At 43.5% G+C, this 17,889-nt stretch overlaps 1 protein-coding gene across 1 annotated transcript in view; it reads right to left on the reverse strand.

The window, feature by feature from the left end:
• The window catches only part of UBR4 (ubiquitin protein ligase E3 component n-recognin 4), a 122,417-nt gene that overhangs the window by 92,016 nt on the left and 12,512 nt on the right, over positions 1–17,889 (reverse strand). Inside the window, exons 12-28 of the mRNA XM_054009407.1 lie at positions 17,546–17,645; positions 17,325–17,462; positions 16,657–16,774; positions 16,035–16,222; positions 10,838–10,997; positions 10,608–10,693; positions 8,820–8,989; positions 7,693–7,975; positions 6,890–7,022; positions 6,261–6,340; positions 5,127–5,255; positions 3,680–3,862; positions 3,073–3,195; positions 2,731–2,960; positions 1,949–2,073; positions 1,088–1,185; positions 323–480 (exon numbers count right to left, since the gene is read on the reverse strand). Coding sequence (XP_053865382.1) covers positions 323–480; positions 1,088–1,185; positions 1,949–2,073; positions 2,731–2,960; positions 3,073–3,195; positions 3,680–3,862; positions 5,127–5,255; positions 6,261–6,340; positions 6,890–7,022; positions 7,693–7,975; positions 8,820–8,989; positions 10,608–10,693; positions 10,838–10,997; positions 16,035–16,222; positions 16,657–16,774; positions 17,325–17,462; positions 17,546–17,645 — 2,502 coding nt within the window. The remainder of the gene's footprint in view (positions 1–322; positions 481–1,087; positions 1,186–1,948; positions 2,074–2,730; positions 2,961–3,072; positions 3,196–3,679; positions 3,863–5,126; positions 5,256–6,260; positions 6,341–6,889; positions 7,023–7,692; positions 7,976–8,819; positions 8,990–10,607; positions 10,694–10,837; positions 10,998–16,034; positions 16,223–16,656; positions 16,775–17,324; positions 17,463–17,545; positions 17,646–17,889) is intronic.

Raw genomic sequence — 17,889 nt, forward strand, 5'->3', positions numbered from 1 at the left:
CTAAGAGGACACACCTGGTGATCACAATCTAAAAAGCTATCCACACTGCTTCCATTGTTCTCCCCATTTCGTGGGATGTGTGTTTATTCTGTGCCCCCATTCTACAAGAAGAACGGGCTAAGAATTCCCTCTAGGGAGAAAACTGGCTTCTAGAGATCCAAGGCCGAGTGGGTGGTTATTTTTCACTCGTATAGTTCCTGGTCTCAAATTCAGAAAAACACTGTCCTTTACCCAACTTTTTTCTCAACAAACAGGAATGGTCAGTTGCAAGTCATGTTCAAAAGAACAGGCAAAACCAGACTGAACAAAAATGTTCACTTACACTATGAGGTCCCCAGTGAGTCTGACCAAGGAGAGGAGGGTATGCTTTAAGGAGGCTGCAAGGGGTAGAGTCTGGCTACAGAGTGTGCCCAGATGGGCAGCCTGAACAGCACTGATGTAGCTCTCTGCTGGGATTGTGTCATTCGCAAAGGCATTGCGCTAAAAAGAATCAGAACACATGTTCAGTCAGGATGAATACATACCACAGAAAGCACAATCTGGTGCCTAAAAAATGAGCATATATGAATTAACACAGTGTGTCATGCAGTCTTCTAGCTGAAGTTCACCTTTTGGGTTTTTAACCCCCCTACATTGTTGCCCTCATAGCTGCAGGATGGTAGAATTGCAGTCTGCAGAAGTTGACAGTGCAGCCTATGGTCACCATCATTTTAATATGGATGTGTGACCCAGGGAGACTTTACGCACCAACATGCAATCCTCCATATTGAACTAAGCAGCAGGGCTGTTCTGATGGTGAACTGGAACTTGTTAATTTCCACTGGCCAAATCTCTATATTAAAAGGGAAGGATGCAGTAAATCTGCTCCCTTTGTAGGAAAATTTGCAGCTCTTGGTTGTGCAAAATTTGGATACCTTTGCAATAGCAGATGACTCATGTCTAGCATGAGAAAGACTATTTCCCTACTGCCAGATGTTTAGCTGTTACAGTTTAATGAAAGTAGAACAAAAAAAATATAGTAGACAACTTTCCCACCAAGTTACATAGTTAAGACTATTTCAGGGCCGTTACATAGGACTGGACTCACCCATGAACCAATGTTTGGAAACTCATTAGTGTGAATATTGTTCCAGGATTCACACAAAGCCTGCACTGCTGATGGCAAGTTCTGTACAAGTGTTGGACCTGCAATCAAATGAGACAGTAAAAATAAGGTATTTCACAGGGGCTGACAGGGAAGCTGGAATGCAGTAAGGCCCTGTTTAAAAAAACAGAATGTTTCCAACTGAATTAGGTAAGTTAACTTTGATGGGAAAGTGGATAGCTAGGTTTGTCGGAACTGTAATTCTGGTGGTGAGACTGGTTTCACATTCTTCTACAATCAGTCACGTTGGTCTTAAGAAAATAAAGCCTGCACTACCCTCCACAGCCTCGGGCAACTCAGTTATGCAACAGACGGTTCCTCCAGTGAAAAGATGTTATTTCAACAGTATTAACTTGTCAAAATGCTTTAATCAAGTGGGTAACCAGTAACAATCCCTCCTGTGAGGAATTCTGAAAGTTTCACTTGCTACACAGTATACCGCCTATTCCATAAGTGAACACATTCAAGCAGTGAGAATCCAGGGAAATTCAAAGGACAGCTATGCCAGCAGAGTGCCAACACAGCTGCAAAGCCATTTTAATGCTGGCTGGACTTAACCTAGTTATTGTTTTCATGATTTCCCCCCCGACTGCTGCACTACTACCACTTCTGAATCAAGAGGTGTAAGAACCTGACTGAACTACACAGAATCAATACCCCAGTCTGTGAGGTGATGGATGGGGGGCGGCAGGGGAGTGAACCTTTTACCAGCACGGCTTTGAAGCTGAACCTTTACAATATTGTATCAAAAAAGTCTCCCTTAAACAAATTTTGGAACACCGCTAAACTCCACAAGGGCCTTACCCAGAGTATTTGATTTGCAGCGGCTAGATCCAATAGCCAGGACAGCAGCATATCCCCGAAGCTTCTCTTCAGAAGGTTTGATCTCAGTGGACCCCTCTTCCGAGAGGCTCTGCAGTAAGTAAGATCTGCGTTGGGGGTAGAAAGGACTCATTTCAGCTGACAGCTCTGCATTTCGGAACTCACATGCCAATACAGTGACAGATGGGAAGGCAAACTTCAAGAACCAACCCTCTGAATTGTTATCCCATAAATCCTACAATACCATTCCACGAGTTCTGGGCTTTTAAGCGCCTTTAAGTCACTTACCAATAGAAGTGGCTGCTCGGGGGGGGGAAGGAGGGGAACTGCTTAACTTTCACTTTCTTCTGCACAGGAGCCAAATGCAGTTTAAAAGGCGCTGGACTCTCACTGAACAATTAAACCACCTCACTTCCAAGTCATCCTGACAGTCACAAGAATAACTCACTGAAATAACCCTGTGCTGCTCTCTCTCTTTCAGGGTGTTAGGAAGAGATTTCACCTTCAGAGATAAAGCTGTTTTGCAGCTTGTAGGAAAGGCTTGAAAGATCAGATAGTAGATTACTTGAAAAAGAATAATAAAACCTATGGATTTTAGACAGTTTACTGATTTAACATGGTACCTTCTATGTGATATAAGATAGAGCCATCATTCTGGACTATAAAAAAAGAACACTACAGGGATGGGGAGCTAACACAAAATGAAGAGCCAAGTACAGAAAAGAAAACAATATCCCTCTAGAGGGGCTACGTCAGCAGCATACCTGGTGAATGTAGCATAAGTGTCAATAAGCTGTAGCGTAGCAGGCAGCAGATTCTTGGTTATCTCAGATGATTTGTGGGGGTCGGTTTCTGCAGCTAGTTTGGAAAAATGCTCATCTAGAGAAACTTGGATCTTGGAAATTGCAGCATCAAGGGTATAAATAGACTGCAAGCTGGGAACCTCATGTAGCTGGAGAATTGTGGTACAGTCGATCCCACAGAAAGAGGAAATCTTAAAATAGAATGACATTTAAAATAGAAATGACATTTACAACAGCAATGTGCCACACAAAGATCAATGCTCCACACCTGCTTATATGTATCCAGTATTCATACCAACTTACCTGTCTAGCAAAGTACTCCTCTGCTATTTCCACATCATATTTCACTGAGCTGCACTTGGTAGATGCCAATTCAATGAGAGAAGCAGCATGTTCCGCTTTCATGCCCTGTTTGATAAGGTGATCCTGTATGTATTGCAGAGAAAGATTTAGCATCACATTTAAAGGAATATAGAAGGGCTGTGGAATTTACCAATTTATGAACCACCACCATGTTAGGATATTTGTGGGGGTTTTTTTAAACCCCCATTTCCTGCCACCATGCAAACATTACAATTCCCATATGCAGTGAACCAGGCAGAGATTAAAATGATCATTGTTCATCTTAGAAACACCCGCTAATGTTGTTTAATATGATAAAAAGAAGCGATAAAACAAGACCAAGAACTGGTTTAATTCCCTCAGCTTCCCTTGGGGAGATGAAAACTACTTTTGATACACCTAGCACAGTTTATATTTCCCTCCTCTTTAAGCTCTGACACACAATTGCTACAATTTCATTTCTTACTCCTGACACAGATCATTACAGCTCTGGAATTCGTGCTGTTGTGTTAAATACTCATAATGTGACAAAAACCCTACATTGTAAATTCTAAAGAAAGGACTGTACCTTGATCCAGCTGACATAGGAGCTGATACGTAAGCGGGAAGACCAGCGCAAAGTGTGCAGGATATCACATTCACTCATCTCCGGTGTGTTCATGGCCAGCTGATTCAAGTAGTTTTTGGATGGAGGCAAAATCCCCAATATCCGCCACAGTATCAAGAAATAGTATTGAAGCGCACAGGCCTCCTAAACAAAGACAGGGGAGGATACAGCACGAAGCAAACATTTACAATCAACCTGCTTCAGCTGTGATCCTATGAAGGGCTCCTAAATGTGTCTGCATGTGGAGGTAGTATCCCAGAGATAAGAGCGAGTGGACCATACTTCCATTTCATGCTGGTTTTGTGGCACAACTTTTCTTATCTCACCTAATTCCCTGTCAAGGGGCATAAAATTCTCATCTAATCACATTCCACCCAGACCTTATGAATGCATTTGGGAGGTATGGTGATCCAGAAGTTCATTATACATTTTAAAAGAAACTTAGCATTATGTATTATTTACCACTAAATAAAACCAGGAAAGGGCCAACTTTGAGAACCATCTCACAGCCAGCAGCTTGACTTTCTCAAACCTAGGACATTTTGCACAATTTATATGTTTCGGCTAAAGTGAAAACTGAAATATTAATCTAAAACGTTACATTTCAAGTGTCACCAACTAGCTTACTGCTTTACCAACACAAACAAAAATCACTCAAGTTCTTCCCCATTCTACTATAACCACAATAAATCCAACTAATGCACTTCAGGCCAAAAGACGAAAGATCCACATTATTCCTTTAGGCAGCTGGAAAACCTTGAAGCAGACCCTGAATTATAAGCTAGACACAGGAGTGCATCTTGTTATTGACTGTCACAGGATGGGATGGCCCTTAAAGGGAGGTGGGCTTAACCCTACCTATAACTAATTAGCTACCATCCAGGTGAGGTCGGGGATCAGAAGATTGATAGCCTGCAGGTCACCTGGTCTTCAGATAAAAGGCCAGCAAGCAGCTCAGTTAAGGGAGAGAGACCTGCAGGGAATAGGAAGGCCGCTGCAGGAGACCCAGAATCAGGAGAAAGGATCTGGAAGGGGAATCTTCACACCAATGAGGCAAGGGATCTGCCGCATGGGGAGGCGCAGAAGCTTTACGAGGAACAGACTGTAAGACAGGCCAGGCAACAGGACCTAATGAATCTGTTTTGGTTTGAATAAACTCCTCCCTGAAGGAAGGGACTGAATTTCTGCCATCACTGGGAGCACGTTACTTGATGCACCGGCTGGTGAGGAGTTGGCCCAGAAGCTTACACTGATAAAATATAAGACAACTGTTTACCAGGAAATGTAAAGCTCCAAAATCCAATTTAGTAACTATTGCCCGGATTCTCTGTATAAAATGCAGCGGCACAGAGCCACTCTCTTTTCTCAGCAGGGAGAATGTTATAGCAACACATACATATGCCCTTACCAGTGCAGTGACGTTTTTGTTTTCCTTCCTCCTGAGGGTATCAAACTGGGATCCAGCTGCAAGTAGTGAGGTCAGGGCTGCATAAAGCTCATCATACTTCATTGTCCTAGAGAACAGGACCTCACAAACCTATTGAAAAAGCCAAGTCAGAATTGTTTCCTCCTTGGTTGCACAGCTTCCCATCCACAGCCAGTTCAGATCCTCTCCCTAATATTGTAAAAATATCACACACACTCCCAGCAAAATAACCCCGGAGAAGGTGTGTCAATCTGCTTTTCCCAGTCAGAGTCTTAAAGATGCTTTAGATGTGTGCAAGAAAGGAACACATTTTGGATGTACAAACAGAAACTTTGGTGTACATGGTAAACTGCCCCATCCAACAATATGTTATCTTCTCTTTAGAGCTGCAGAAATAAGAGCTCTAGTGAGCAAAGACAGCAGGTGTAAAAAAGCCTGGGGCAAACTGATGCGGAGACAACTCCACAGCCAGACACACTTCTATAAGCAGCACTGAGAGGTAACTTAAATATGATGGAGCGCTTGGTATTGGCACATCTGACAGAATCAAGCTACTACAGAGACAGAAAAGTTCTCCGCTCTTTTCAGTCACAATTTACTTCTATGCAACACAGGTGGACTTTACATATTCCACTGGGCAAATCGCTGCAAGAATATATGGGCTTGGTGAGCTGGGATTATTTCACCAAATATCTGCTTTCAAGTTAGAATCTGTACACTGTTTAACTATAAAGCAGGGATTGGCAACCTTTGGCACGCGGCTCACCAGCGTAAGCACCCTGGCAGACCGGTTTGTTTACCTGCCACGTCCGCAGGTTCGGCCGATCGCGGCTCCCACTGGCCGCGGTTCGCCATCCCAGGCCAATGGGGGCTGCGGGAAGAAGGATGTGCTGGCCGCCGCTTCCCACAGCCCCCATTGGTCTGGAGCAGCGAACTGCGGACAGTGGGAGCCGCGATCGGCCAAACCTGCAGACGCGGCAGGTAAACAAACTGGCCTGGCCCGCCAGGGTGCTTACCCTGGCGAGCCGCGTGCCAAAGGTTGCCGATCCCTGCTATAAAGTATTCAAACCCTAACGTAATACAGGCTCAGAGAAAGTCTAACAAAATTCCAGGTACCATGTTATCTAGGCGGTTCAGGTCATCTTCCGATGCTTCTGGTGACAGGATGCAGTAGAATCTGGGCTGTGGAACTGCATCTGGGACACAGATACCAAAGGTATAATTCAAAGTTAAATTTTAACAATTGAAGAGACTAACCATACTGCTGGTATATCATCATTGGTAATTTTTCTTCCTCAAAGATAACAAGTCACTTGGAGAGTAAAAATCTGCTAAATAGACTGTCTATATGTTACATATATACCCATAAAAGGGTGCACAGATTAACTGATTGATGCATGTCTAGCGATTGAGTACTTTTTCCAGTTTTAAAATAAACAAAAACTGTAACCTATTCCTAAATCTATATAGCACATGAGTAAGGCATTTTTGTTCAATAAGAAATGGCTGGGCAATGCTAGAGGTCTGCAGGTTTCCTCCATCTCCCCTTCTGTGTAAAATTACAAGTAATTTATTCATAACAAGCCTAGTATTTAGTCTAATGTGTCTTAAACCACACTCCAAAGTTGCTGAAAGGGACTTCTCTGACTTTGCTCTGCAGCACCACATGCTGGAGCGCTCATTTATTATGCAACCACAACCCCACGGCGAGGAGTAAAATTTTACTGAACAACTTCCCTTCTGACCTGATGAGCAGTGTTTGGTCCAGTTTTCTTCCACTTCTTTAAATCCATGATATAGAGGGACAGAGATTCTTCTACTACTATCCTGGGATCCACTCACCCAGCCAAAGGGTTGGGTTAGCAGATTATACTGTACCTATGTAAAAAACACAGAAAACAACTGGTTATAAGAAAAATATACAATCCCCTGCACTAAAACACACGAACTTTCCCAACTTGTGAGGAGTCAGAGATAGCACTGAGCACACAGTTGGAGACTGTTTCATACTTTTCAGTCAGTGGAGTAAGACTACTGTCAAGATACTAAGGAGATACTCCAGAGAATAGTCTGCAAAACACTGCCATCTCATTAATGTGGAACAGTGCCAAAGACTGAAACAATGCAACAGAGATGAGCTAAACTCAAAGAACTTTACCTGAAGGGTATATGAGAATACATGCAATAGTAAAAAGGCACTTTTAGGCCTCTATTCTTATTAGAAAAAAAGCAGGTTTACTGCTCTGGGCTTTGCTCTACTAGTAACCCATGCTGCCCAAAATGTATTCACTTATAACAGTAGTTATGCCTAAGTACAAAGCCACATAACACGCCACCCAAATCAGCTGCTGGAAATTAACAGCTCCAATTGTGTCGCTAACTGAATGTAACCTTGCATGCTGTTAGTGAAATCAGAACAAGGAGTTACTGGAAATGCCAAAAGGGAGACACACGGGAACAGGAATACAACAAGTAGACTACCTGGTTTAGGTCATTGCTGAGTGATTATTTGATTAAACACTGGAAACATGCATCCTCAATCTCTTACCTGCTCAAACAGGTATACAGGAACTTTGGAATACTGATGAAGCAGGTAGTCGAACACCAGTAGAAGGCGAGCCAGAATAAGGGGCACAGACCGCAGCTGGGAGTCCATGTTCACAGTCAGTTCCAGGATGGTCTGGATACAGAGGGTCAAGATAGACCTCCGGCCTTTCTCTGAGAAGTTGTGGAAAATAAGCAACAGCAGCTGGAGGTGCTCAACATTCAGATCTTCTGTGTCATTAGGAAGAGTTCCCTGCAGAGCATTTTGTTTCAGTGTGCCCACAAACCTGCCAGCAACAGGAAAGAGGTTCAGTAAGAAGTTTTTTCTTTTAAAGAGTGATCCATAGATCACACTATTGCAAGGGGACTTTCACTTAAGCAAGCTAGCTGATTAAGATGCACATTTTAATAATGAATTCTTTCTACTTGATCAAGCAGTGCAACTAGAGTCTTGTTTATGACTTCAGTCTTACTATGCGAATATTGCGATTTCACAAATTAACCGTAATTTCACTGAAGGATGCATTAAAGTGAGACCGTGGAAGAGACTTTATGCCCTATATAAACACAAACAGCAAAGAACTTTTGAAGAGAAATATAACAAGCTAAAAAAGAGAAAGATGTGCTTTTGCCCAAGCAGGAAAGGCTATAAGTCAGCCAAACCACACCAGACTATTGTACAGTTTCACATTTAAAGACAAGTACATAGGGATCAAGGTTTGGCAGAAAGGAACTCACATACCACAAAGATGGGCTTGGTATGAGGCACCAAAATAATGTGATTGCCTTTTCTTTTTAAAATCAGTGCTGCTGGAGCCATTCTATACTCCACTCATCCAGGTCTTGATACTTTAATAAGTGTTCCACTCCCTATTTTCATCCAGGGGCTGAATCTTCCCGTCTAAGACATTTTTGAAGAACTCTATCTTTCCCACCTCTCCCAAAACAAATCAACTGGATCTTCCAAGCTTCACATCCTTCCTCTCTAGGATTTTCCTATTTTTTTAGGACAAAATGTCTGATCGTTGGATTAATCTGTCCAGAAGAAAATACGATCTCCTAGGGAATTAGTGGTCATGGGAGCGAGCAGGTCACTTATTTTTAGTCATGATATATATAACATTTTCTTACCTCTCCCAAACTTTAAGGCATTCTGGGACGTCAGGGTCTCCCTGAGCACTGGCTTTGTGCTGCCAGATAAGGAGAAGCCGAGACAGCACAGACAGACTCTGAGGATGGATGTACAGAGGCCATGGTCCTTCAGAGAAAGGGGCTATTCCCAGCTGCTGTAGAAGTGTGTTCTGGCACAAGACAACAGATACACAGTTGAGAGGAAAGCCTTACATGTTGCTTTAAGTAACTACAAGACTTCAACGATCCAAAGGTGATAATAAATGATAGGGCTCTAAGTGGATATATATAGGGTTAATGCTGTGGTATTTCACCTCTGTAAAGTTACATTATTTGGCACATGCACTAAGTAAAATATGGCATAGGTACTAAGTGAAGTTACGCTGAGGGGCTTTTTTTTTTTTTTTTTTTTTTTTTTAAAAGCTTCCATCTACACTATAGGGGACTTCTGTTACATAAAAATGTCTAGGAAAAAATAGCAAGAGTCTTGCTCACTTATGAGACCCACTACTGGCAGAAGAGACGGTGCTTTGGCAGTATGGTAGACAGACTTGCAGAATCTATAGTTACTCTGCCTGACATTAATCATGGATCCTATTTCATTGTCAAAAGCTAAAACTCAGGTATCCTTAAGACTGGGGGGATGTGGAGAGAAAAAAAAAAAACAAAAAATACAACCAAAGGAGAATGGACTGATCTTGTTTTTGTGGCACAATAAAAGGTAACATATGGACATGTGAAAGGAGAGATTTCACCTGAAACCACTGATCTGAAGCTCTTTAAACTCTAATTATGCCTATTAAGTATGCCAAGCACCAATGCAAGAGGTTAACTAGCACCAATACAGTCTCTGGAAGGCCCTTCACGCACTACCTCTTTATTTGCCAGACTGTGTTCAAGTTCTATTTTCCATCCCACTCTCTAAAGTGCCATGTCTCCAGTAAATTCTAACCAGAACCGGAGAGGTGATCCCCACTCCTACACTCCATTTCTACTGAGTGCAGTTATGCTCGCTCTCTGTTCACGTGTGAAAAACGTAGATTTCAAAAAAATACTCTATAGGGGGAAAATAGTCAAAAAAAGGCATAGGGATTTGATACACTACTGAAACAGATTTACAAACCCTCTTATAGCATTAAGCTTGGTCAGTACGTGTCCTGACAAAGGAACCTAGAGGCCACAAGGTTAGTATATGAAAGCAAAAAGAAATCAATCATAAAAAGCCAAGCAGGAAATTCCTACAGTAAAATGCACATTCAGAAACAATTCTTCAAAACTAACAGCATCCTAGACATGGAGAATTATTCAGTTTTCCCTTTAAACATCTCCGGAGTTCATAGAATCATAGAATCATAGATTATAGGACTGGAAGGGACCTCGAGAGGTCATCGAGTCCAGTCCCCTGCCCGCATGGCAGGACCAAATACTGTCTAGACCATCCCTGATAGACATTTATCTAACCTACTCTTAAATATCTCCAGAGACGGAGATTCCACGACCTCCCTAGGCAATTTGTTCCAGTGTCTTAACCAGTTAAGGAGACTAATTCAAACCCCCTTACAAATGAGTCTTGATGCAGACTGCTGCTCTCCAACGGTGTTCATTCTGGGGACTACTCCGTAGAAAAAGAATCGCCTCAAGAAGCATCTCCTCTGCCAGCCCCACAATATCCCATTGCTTGGTGTTCGAAAGGGGCTCTGTAGTCAGAAGCACTGATGTACTAACCTAGGACGTATTCTCCATGTAAATTCAACACCAGACACAAATGCTTTAATTTTACATCCTAACCTGCAAGGTAGGGGACTGTAGGTCCGAGGTCACCAAGGAATGGTTGAAGTGATACAATGCAGCAGCAAATTCCTCATCTGATGTGCCTGCAACACAAACGAGATTATGTCAATTACTACTACAGCTCTACTTGGAGAATCATGATCCCAACACTGAACAAAGAAAACCCATGTTAAGTAGAACTCCCCCATCCTAGACGTTCCCTGAGTAAATAAGTTCTGCTCACTCACCCTTCAGCCCATCTTTGTCCACTTCCTTGATGATGCTAGCCAGCGTGGCCATGTGTTGCTCTGAAAGAGAGACGCTCAGGTAGTTGCGAATGAAGTTGTTCCTGGAGTTCAGCATGGAGGAAGTAATGAAGTTCAGAATATTGGAAGCCAGGCTTAAAAACTAGAAGGAAAAAAGAGAAATACATTTATCTTAGAAACACCAAAATCCAATGGGGGTCAAAGAAACACTAAACAAAAAACTCATTGCTAGATATGTTAGATAATTCACCACCCAGCTACACTCTTCCTCCATTACAAGCCAATAATTAGAGTTCAGATTTACTTCTCTCTTCTCATTACAACTGGATTGCTGTACAGTCACTCTGCTTGTCTGCCATTACACAGTTTCTAGTATTCAAGACAAGCCCACTGGGATGAGTGGGCGGGGCATTCATACAGGCCAGAGCTTTATAAAGCAGCGCACAAGCGACCAGGGAGCTTTGCGACCAGGGGCTGCTAACAGGGAGTTTCACAAGGGAGTTTGGAAGGGGAGCAGGAAGGGGGTGAGGGTCCCTTGCCAGTTCCATCTGTTTTCTCTTGATTCCCCTTAATACCTATAAAGCAACTACATTCATAACTTTTTGCTTAAACAACCCTTTCAGCTGACAGGGGGCTGCAGACGGGAGTTTGACAGAGGGAGGCTTACGATGGTTAGGAAGACCCGCAACACCTGTGCCAGCACTGCTGCTGTCTCCTCCACCTGTGCCTGTAGCCAGACAGAGTGCCTAAGCATGGATGCCTCTATCCAGATCCTGGTGTGGTTTTGCGAAGACTGTAACTTGCAATTTCCACTTGCTGATATCCAGGCTGGGGGGACCATCCAATGTGAGAGGTGCCTGCTGGTGGAATCTCTCAGGCAGCAGGTGGGAGAGCTACAGGAGGAGGTGGCTAGGTTGAGGAGCATCCGTATCCACGAGCAATTCCTCGACAGTGTCCATGTGGAGACAGCTGAGGTAGCTGTCCCAGTACACAGGACTGCTGATACACCACTGGTGGAGGAGGAGATGGCTCAGGGTGGACACTGGCAACTGGTTACTTCTGGCAGCAGGCAGTGCTCCACCCTTGCTCCGAACCCTCCTGCCGTGGTTATAGGTAACCGTTATGCTCTTCTCGATACAGGAAAGAAGGAATCACTCCCTACAGTAAAGGAGGAGAAGCCTCGTACCCCTAAGGCTGGAGAGTCTGCTGCCACCACTGCGAATAGGAAACGTAGGGTAGTGGTGGTCGGAGACTCTCTGCTGAGGGGGACGGAGGCGCCCATCTGTCGCCCTGACATTTCATCTCGGGAGGTATGCTGCCTGCCGGGGGCCCGTATCCGAGACGTTACGGAGGCATTGTCGAGGATTATCCGGCCCTCTGACTACTACCCCATGCTACTCATCCATGTGGGCACAAATGATACTGCGCGGTGTGACACTGAGCGGATCAAGAGTGACTACAGGGCTCTGGGAGTACGGGTGAAGGAGTTTGGAGCGCAGGTGGTATTCTCTTCAATTCTTCCTGTCAAAGGTAGGGGCCCGGGCAGAGACAGATGCATCATGGAGGTGAATGCCTGGCTGCGAAGATGGTGTCGCCAGGAGGGCTTTGGCTTCCTAGACCACGGGATGCTATTTGAGGAAGGACTGCTAGGCAGAGATGGCGTTCACCTTTCGAGGAGAGGAAAGACCCTATTCGGACACAGACTGGCTAACCTAGTGAGGAGGGCTTTAAACTAGGTTCGACGGGGACAGGTGAGCAAAGCCCACAGGTAAGTGGGGAACATGGAGACCCGGGAGATGGGTCGGAAACAAGAGGGAGTGTGGGCTATACTGGCAGAGAGAAAGGAGAGTCAGGACAAAACTGGGAGGAAAGATCAAACCAGTATCTTAGATGCCTATATACAAATGCGAGAAGTATGGGGAATAAGCAGGAAGAACTGGAAGTGCTAATAAATAAATACAACTATGACATTGTTGGCATCACTGAAACTTGGTGGGATAATACACATGATTGGAATGTTGGTGTGGATGGGTACAGCTTGCTCAGGAAGGATAGACAGGGGAAAAAGGGAGGAGGTGTTGCCTTATGTATTAAAAATGTACACACTTGGACTGAGGTAGAGATGGACATAGGAGACAGAAGTGTTGAGAGTCTCTGGGTTAGGCTTAAAGGGGCAAAAAACAAGGGAGATGTCATGCTAGGAGTCTACTACAGGCCACCTAACCAGGTGGAAGAGGTGGATGAGGCTTTTTTCAAGCAACTAACAAAATCATCCAAAGCCCAAGATTTGGTGGTGATGGGGGACTTCAACTATCCGGATATATGTTGGGAAAATAACACAGCGGGGCACAGACTATCCAACAAATTCTTGGACTGCATTGGAGACAACTTTTTATTTCAGAAGGTTGAAAAAGCTACTGGGGGGAAGCTGTTCTAGACTTGATTTTAACAAATAGGGAGGAACTCGTTGAGAATGTGAAAGTAGAAGGCAGCCTGGGTGAAAGTGATCATGAAATCATAGAGTTTGCAATTCTAACGAAGGGTAGAAGGGAGAACAGCAAAATAGAGACAATGGATTTCAGGAAGGCAGATTTTGGGAAGCTCAGAGAGCTGATAGGTAAGGTCCCATGGGAATCAAGACTGAGGGGAAAAACAACTGAGGAGAGTTGGCAGTTTTTCAAAGGGACACTATTAAGGGCCCAAAAGCAAGCTATTCCGCTGGTTAGGAAAGATAGAAAATGTGGCAAAAGACCACCTTGGCTTAACCACGAAATAAAAAGGAGTCATATAAAAAATGGAAACTAGGACAGATTACAAAGGATGAATATAGGCAAACAACACAGGAATGCAGGGGCAAGATTAGAAAGGCAAAGGCACAAAATGAGCTCAAACTAGCTACGGGAATAAAAGGAAACAAGAAGACTTTTTATCAATACATTAGAAGCAAGAGGAAGACCAAAGACAGGGTAGGCCCACTGCTTAGTGAAGAGGGAGAAACAGTAACAGGAAACTTGGAAATGGCAGAGATCCTTAATGACTTCTTTGTTTCGGTCTTCACCGAGAAGTCTGAAGCAATGCCTAACATAGTGAATGCTAATGGGAAGGGGGTAGGCTTAGCGGATAAAATAAAAAAAGAACAAGTTAAAAATCACTTAGAAAAGTTAGATGCCTGCAAGTCACCCGGGCCTGATGAAATGCATCCTAGAATACTCAAGGAGCTAATAGAGGAGGTATCTGAGCCTCTAGCTATTATCTTTGGAAAGTCATGGGAGACGGGAGAGATTCCAGAAGACTGGAAAAGGGCAAATATAGTGCCCATCTATAAAAAGGGAAATAAAAACAACCCAGGTAACTACAGACCGGTTAGTTTAACTTCTGTGCCAGGGAAGATAATGGAGCAAGTAATTAAGGAAATCATCTGCAAACACTTGGAAGGTGGTAAGGTGATAGGGAACAGCCAGCATGGATTTGTGAAGAACAAATCGTGTCAAACCAATCTGATAGCTTTCTTTGATAGAATAACGAGCCTTGTGGATAAGGGTGAAGCGGTGGATGTGGTATACCTAGACTTTAGTAAGGCATTTGATACGGTCTCGCATCATATACTTATCGATAAACTAGGCAAATACAAATTAGATGGGGCTACTATAAGGTGGGTGCATAACTGGCTGGATAACCGTACTCAGAGAGTTGTTATTAATGGTTCCCAATCCTGCTGGAAAGGCGTAACGAGTGGGGTTCCGCAGGGGTCTGTTTTGGGACCGGCTCTGTTCAATATCTTCATCAACGACTTAGATATTGGCATAGAAAGTACGCTTATTAAGTTTGCGGATGATACCAAACTGGGAGGGATTGCAACTACTTTGGAGGACAGGGTCATAATTCAAAATGATCTGGACAAATTGGAGAAATGGTCTGAGTTAAACAGGATGAAGTTTAACAAAGACAAATGCAAAGTGCTCCACTTAGGAAGGAAAAATCAATTTCACACATACAGAATGGGAAAAGACTGTCTAGGAAGGAGTACGGCAGAAAGGGATCTAGGGGTTATAGTGGACCACAAGCTAAATATGAGTCAACAGTGTGATGCTGTTGCAAAAAAAGCAAACATGATTCTGGGATGCATTAACAGGTGTGTTGTGAGCAAGACACGAGAAGTCATTCTTCCGCTCTACTCTGCTCTGGTTAGGCCTCAGCTGGAGTATTGTGTCCAGTTCTGGGCGCCGCATTTTAAAAAAGATGTGGAGAAATTGGAAAGGGTCCAAAGAAGAGCAACAAGAATGATTAAAGGTCTTGAGAACATGACCTATGAAGGAAGGCTGAAAGAACTGGGTTTGTTTAGTTTGGAGAAGAGAAGACTGAGAGGGGACATGATAGCAGTTTTCAGATATCTAAAAGGGTGTCATGAGGAGGAGGGAGAGAACTTGTTCACCTTAGCCTCTAAGGATAGAACCAGAAACAATGGGTTTAAACTGCAGCAAGGGAGGTCTAGGTTGGACATTAGGAAAAAGTTCCTAACTGTCAGGGTGGTTAAACACTGGAACAAATTGCCTAGGGAGGTTGTGGAATCTCCGTCTCTGGAGATATTTAAGAGTAGGTTAGATAAATGTCTATCAGGGATGGTCTAGACAGTATTTGGTCCTGCCATGCGGGCAGGGGACTGGACTCGATGACCTCTCGAGGTCCCTTCCAGTCCTAGAATCTATGAATCTATGAGTGGTTCTCTCATTCAGCCGCTATCATTTCATATAGCTGTCTAAAGAGCTTGCAAATCCATTATCTTTCTCAACAGCAGCATTCATTTTCACCATTACCCAAAGGAATGGTTTGTCTGACAAAGTGCTGTTAACATTTCTATTTATAATTTTGCCCTCATATTCCCTCACCCCCTCCAACCTAAATCGATGATATCTTCATTATTCTCTCCCTTGACAATAGCAATTTTTTATACGCATCTCCAGATAGAGGAATGCAAACAGCTCCTTCTGAAGCCAAAGTCTTTGGCAACCAGACCCACAGCCATTCACCCTCTACCCCAGCTTGCCAGTGAGACTCAATCAGCAATATAATAAAATGCCTGGATTTAAATTGCTAAGTGCCAGACTAACAAATCTCTTTGGCCACTGTTCAGTGCTACATCTCACTAATTACATAACTCATCACGGAGATCACAGCATACCAATTCTGGGTCCTTCCGGCTGGCCAGGATGTTCCCATTCTCCCCAGTAGTCTGTTTGTTGGGGCTTTTCACTCTAGGGGAGCTTTCCAGGGGAGGTGGGGGAGGTGGCGGCGGGGGGGCCACTTTCTCTTTACTTGGAGAAATCGTTTCTTCAAACCATTGCCCAAGGATGGGTTCGCTGTCATCATCTAATAAAGAGTACATGGGAAACAATGATACAGATGCAAGTGGCATTGCTTCTACAAGCTAGTTCACTAAGGAGCCCAGTAAAGGGCAATACCAGCGGCCCTACAACTTCACCATCTCTTTCAGTCACGAGGCCAATGAGCTCTATCTTCATTCAGCAGGGACTCACTTATGAAGGGGGAAAATTCTCAGTCTTCCCTGAAGTCCCAGATACTGCCAACCCAGTAATGCTGGGGGAGGGGGGAGCGGACTTCAGTACCTACAGAGCATAGCTGGTATTTTGTTTTGCCCACTGACTCTAACAAAGGAGTTTAATTCTTAAGCACCACAGTGTAATCCAGTCCTGGGAGATAAAAGCTTAGTGCACAGGCTTCCAGGATGTTGAAAAATAGAAAGTGTAAGATCTAGAGTTAAGATGCTTGCTGAAAACTATTACCCTGGCTGCTGTCCTCTTCGGTGCTGCTGAAGTCATCCTCATAGTACGTATTAGAATCAGTCGAGGCACTCGCATCGCTGCTCACGGAACCCTTTCTCTGACGTTGCAAGATGCAAGCCTTAAAAGAACAGCAGGACAAGTTAAACCACAAGATCAAAACTTGAAAGTACAATAGATAAGAACAGACTTGCTTTCAAATCCTCAACATTTATTTTTTCATTCCCTTCTACTATAGTTCTGCTCAAATTGCTGACTGGCATTTCTAACAAGACTTTCTTCTAAGTTACATCCATCATTTTCTGGGGTAGCTAACGCAGAGCCCACACAAAGATTCCAAGGTACATTTCACATAACTGTCTAAACATGAAGACTCCCCTTCTGTACACAGGATCCTTATTTTCTCTCCCGGGAGAGAATGGTCATGAATAAATATTTAGCTCACTGAGACCATCTGAGAACAGAGTCTGTCAGTCACATCCTCTCCTATTCTATAAAATGGGAGACATCCAATTCCTTGATGATTACTTATAAATGTTGCAAGTTAACACAGTTCTAAGTTCTTCTACTTAGCATGTTAGTTGATACCTGCAAGAGGAACTTTCCTCGCAGCTCTCGCTGTTTAACTGAGAGAAGTTCCACAACAGAATTATCAAAGTGCCATCTCCTACCTTTCTATAAGAAGTGGAGAGCAAAGTCAGTAGCAGATTAGTGAGTGGTACGGAATCGATCAGACGTTGAATTCTCTGAATTGATGTGCTCTGAGCCATGACATTCAGCACTGCTGGGGGACCATCAGTCTCCCATCCCTAGGGGACAGCATCAAAGGACGGTTCAAAGTATGTTCCAAAGAAGAAGACTATTTAAGAAAATCAGTGTGCCACCTTCTCACCTTGTGTAGTGCCTCCACCTGCAGATCTTGAAAGAGGGATGTTAAGAGTTTGATGGCATGATTTGCTAACACCACTGAAAGAACACCAAACCCCTGATGTCTGCAGAAAAAAGAAAAGGTCTTAATATTAATATTTTAATCACTACTCTAATGCTATTGACTTGTCTTCTATAGGAACTGCCAAAGAATTACCAACTCAATCCCTCCATTTTATATCACTGTGTCACCTCTGAGGTCTTTAAACTAGACTGTATCAAATATTCTGAACTCTTAGAGTATCAGCAACATTGCCTGATGCTTATATCAATTACATTTACGTCTCATTTGCAATACCGGCCAGATCA

The sequence above is a fragment of the Malaclemys terrapin genome, chromosome 19, assembly GCF_027887155.1.
Source record: "Malaclemys terrapin pileata isolate rMalTer1 chromosome 19, rMalTer1.hap1, whole genome shotgun sequence".
Classification (NCBI taxonomy): Eukaryota; Metazoa; Chordata; order Testudines; family Emydidae; genus Malaclemys; species Malaclemys terrapin.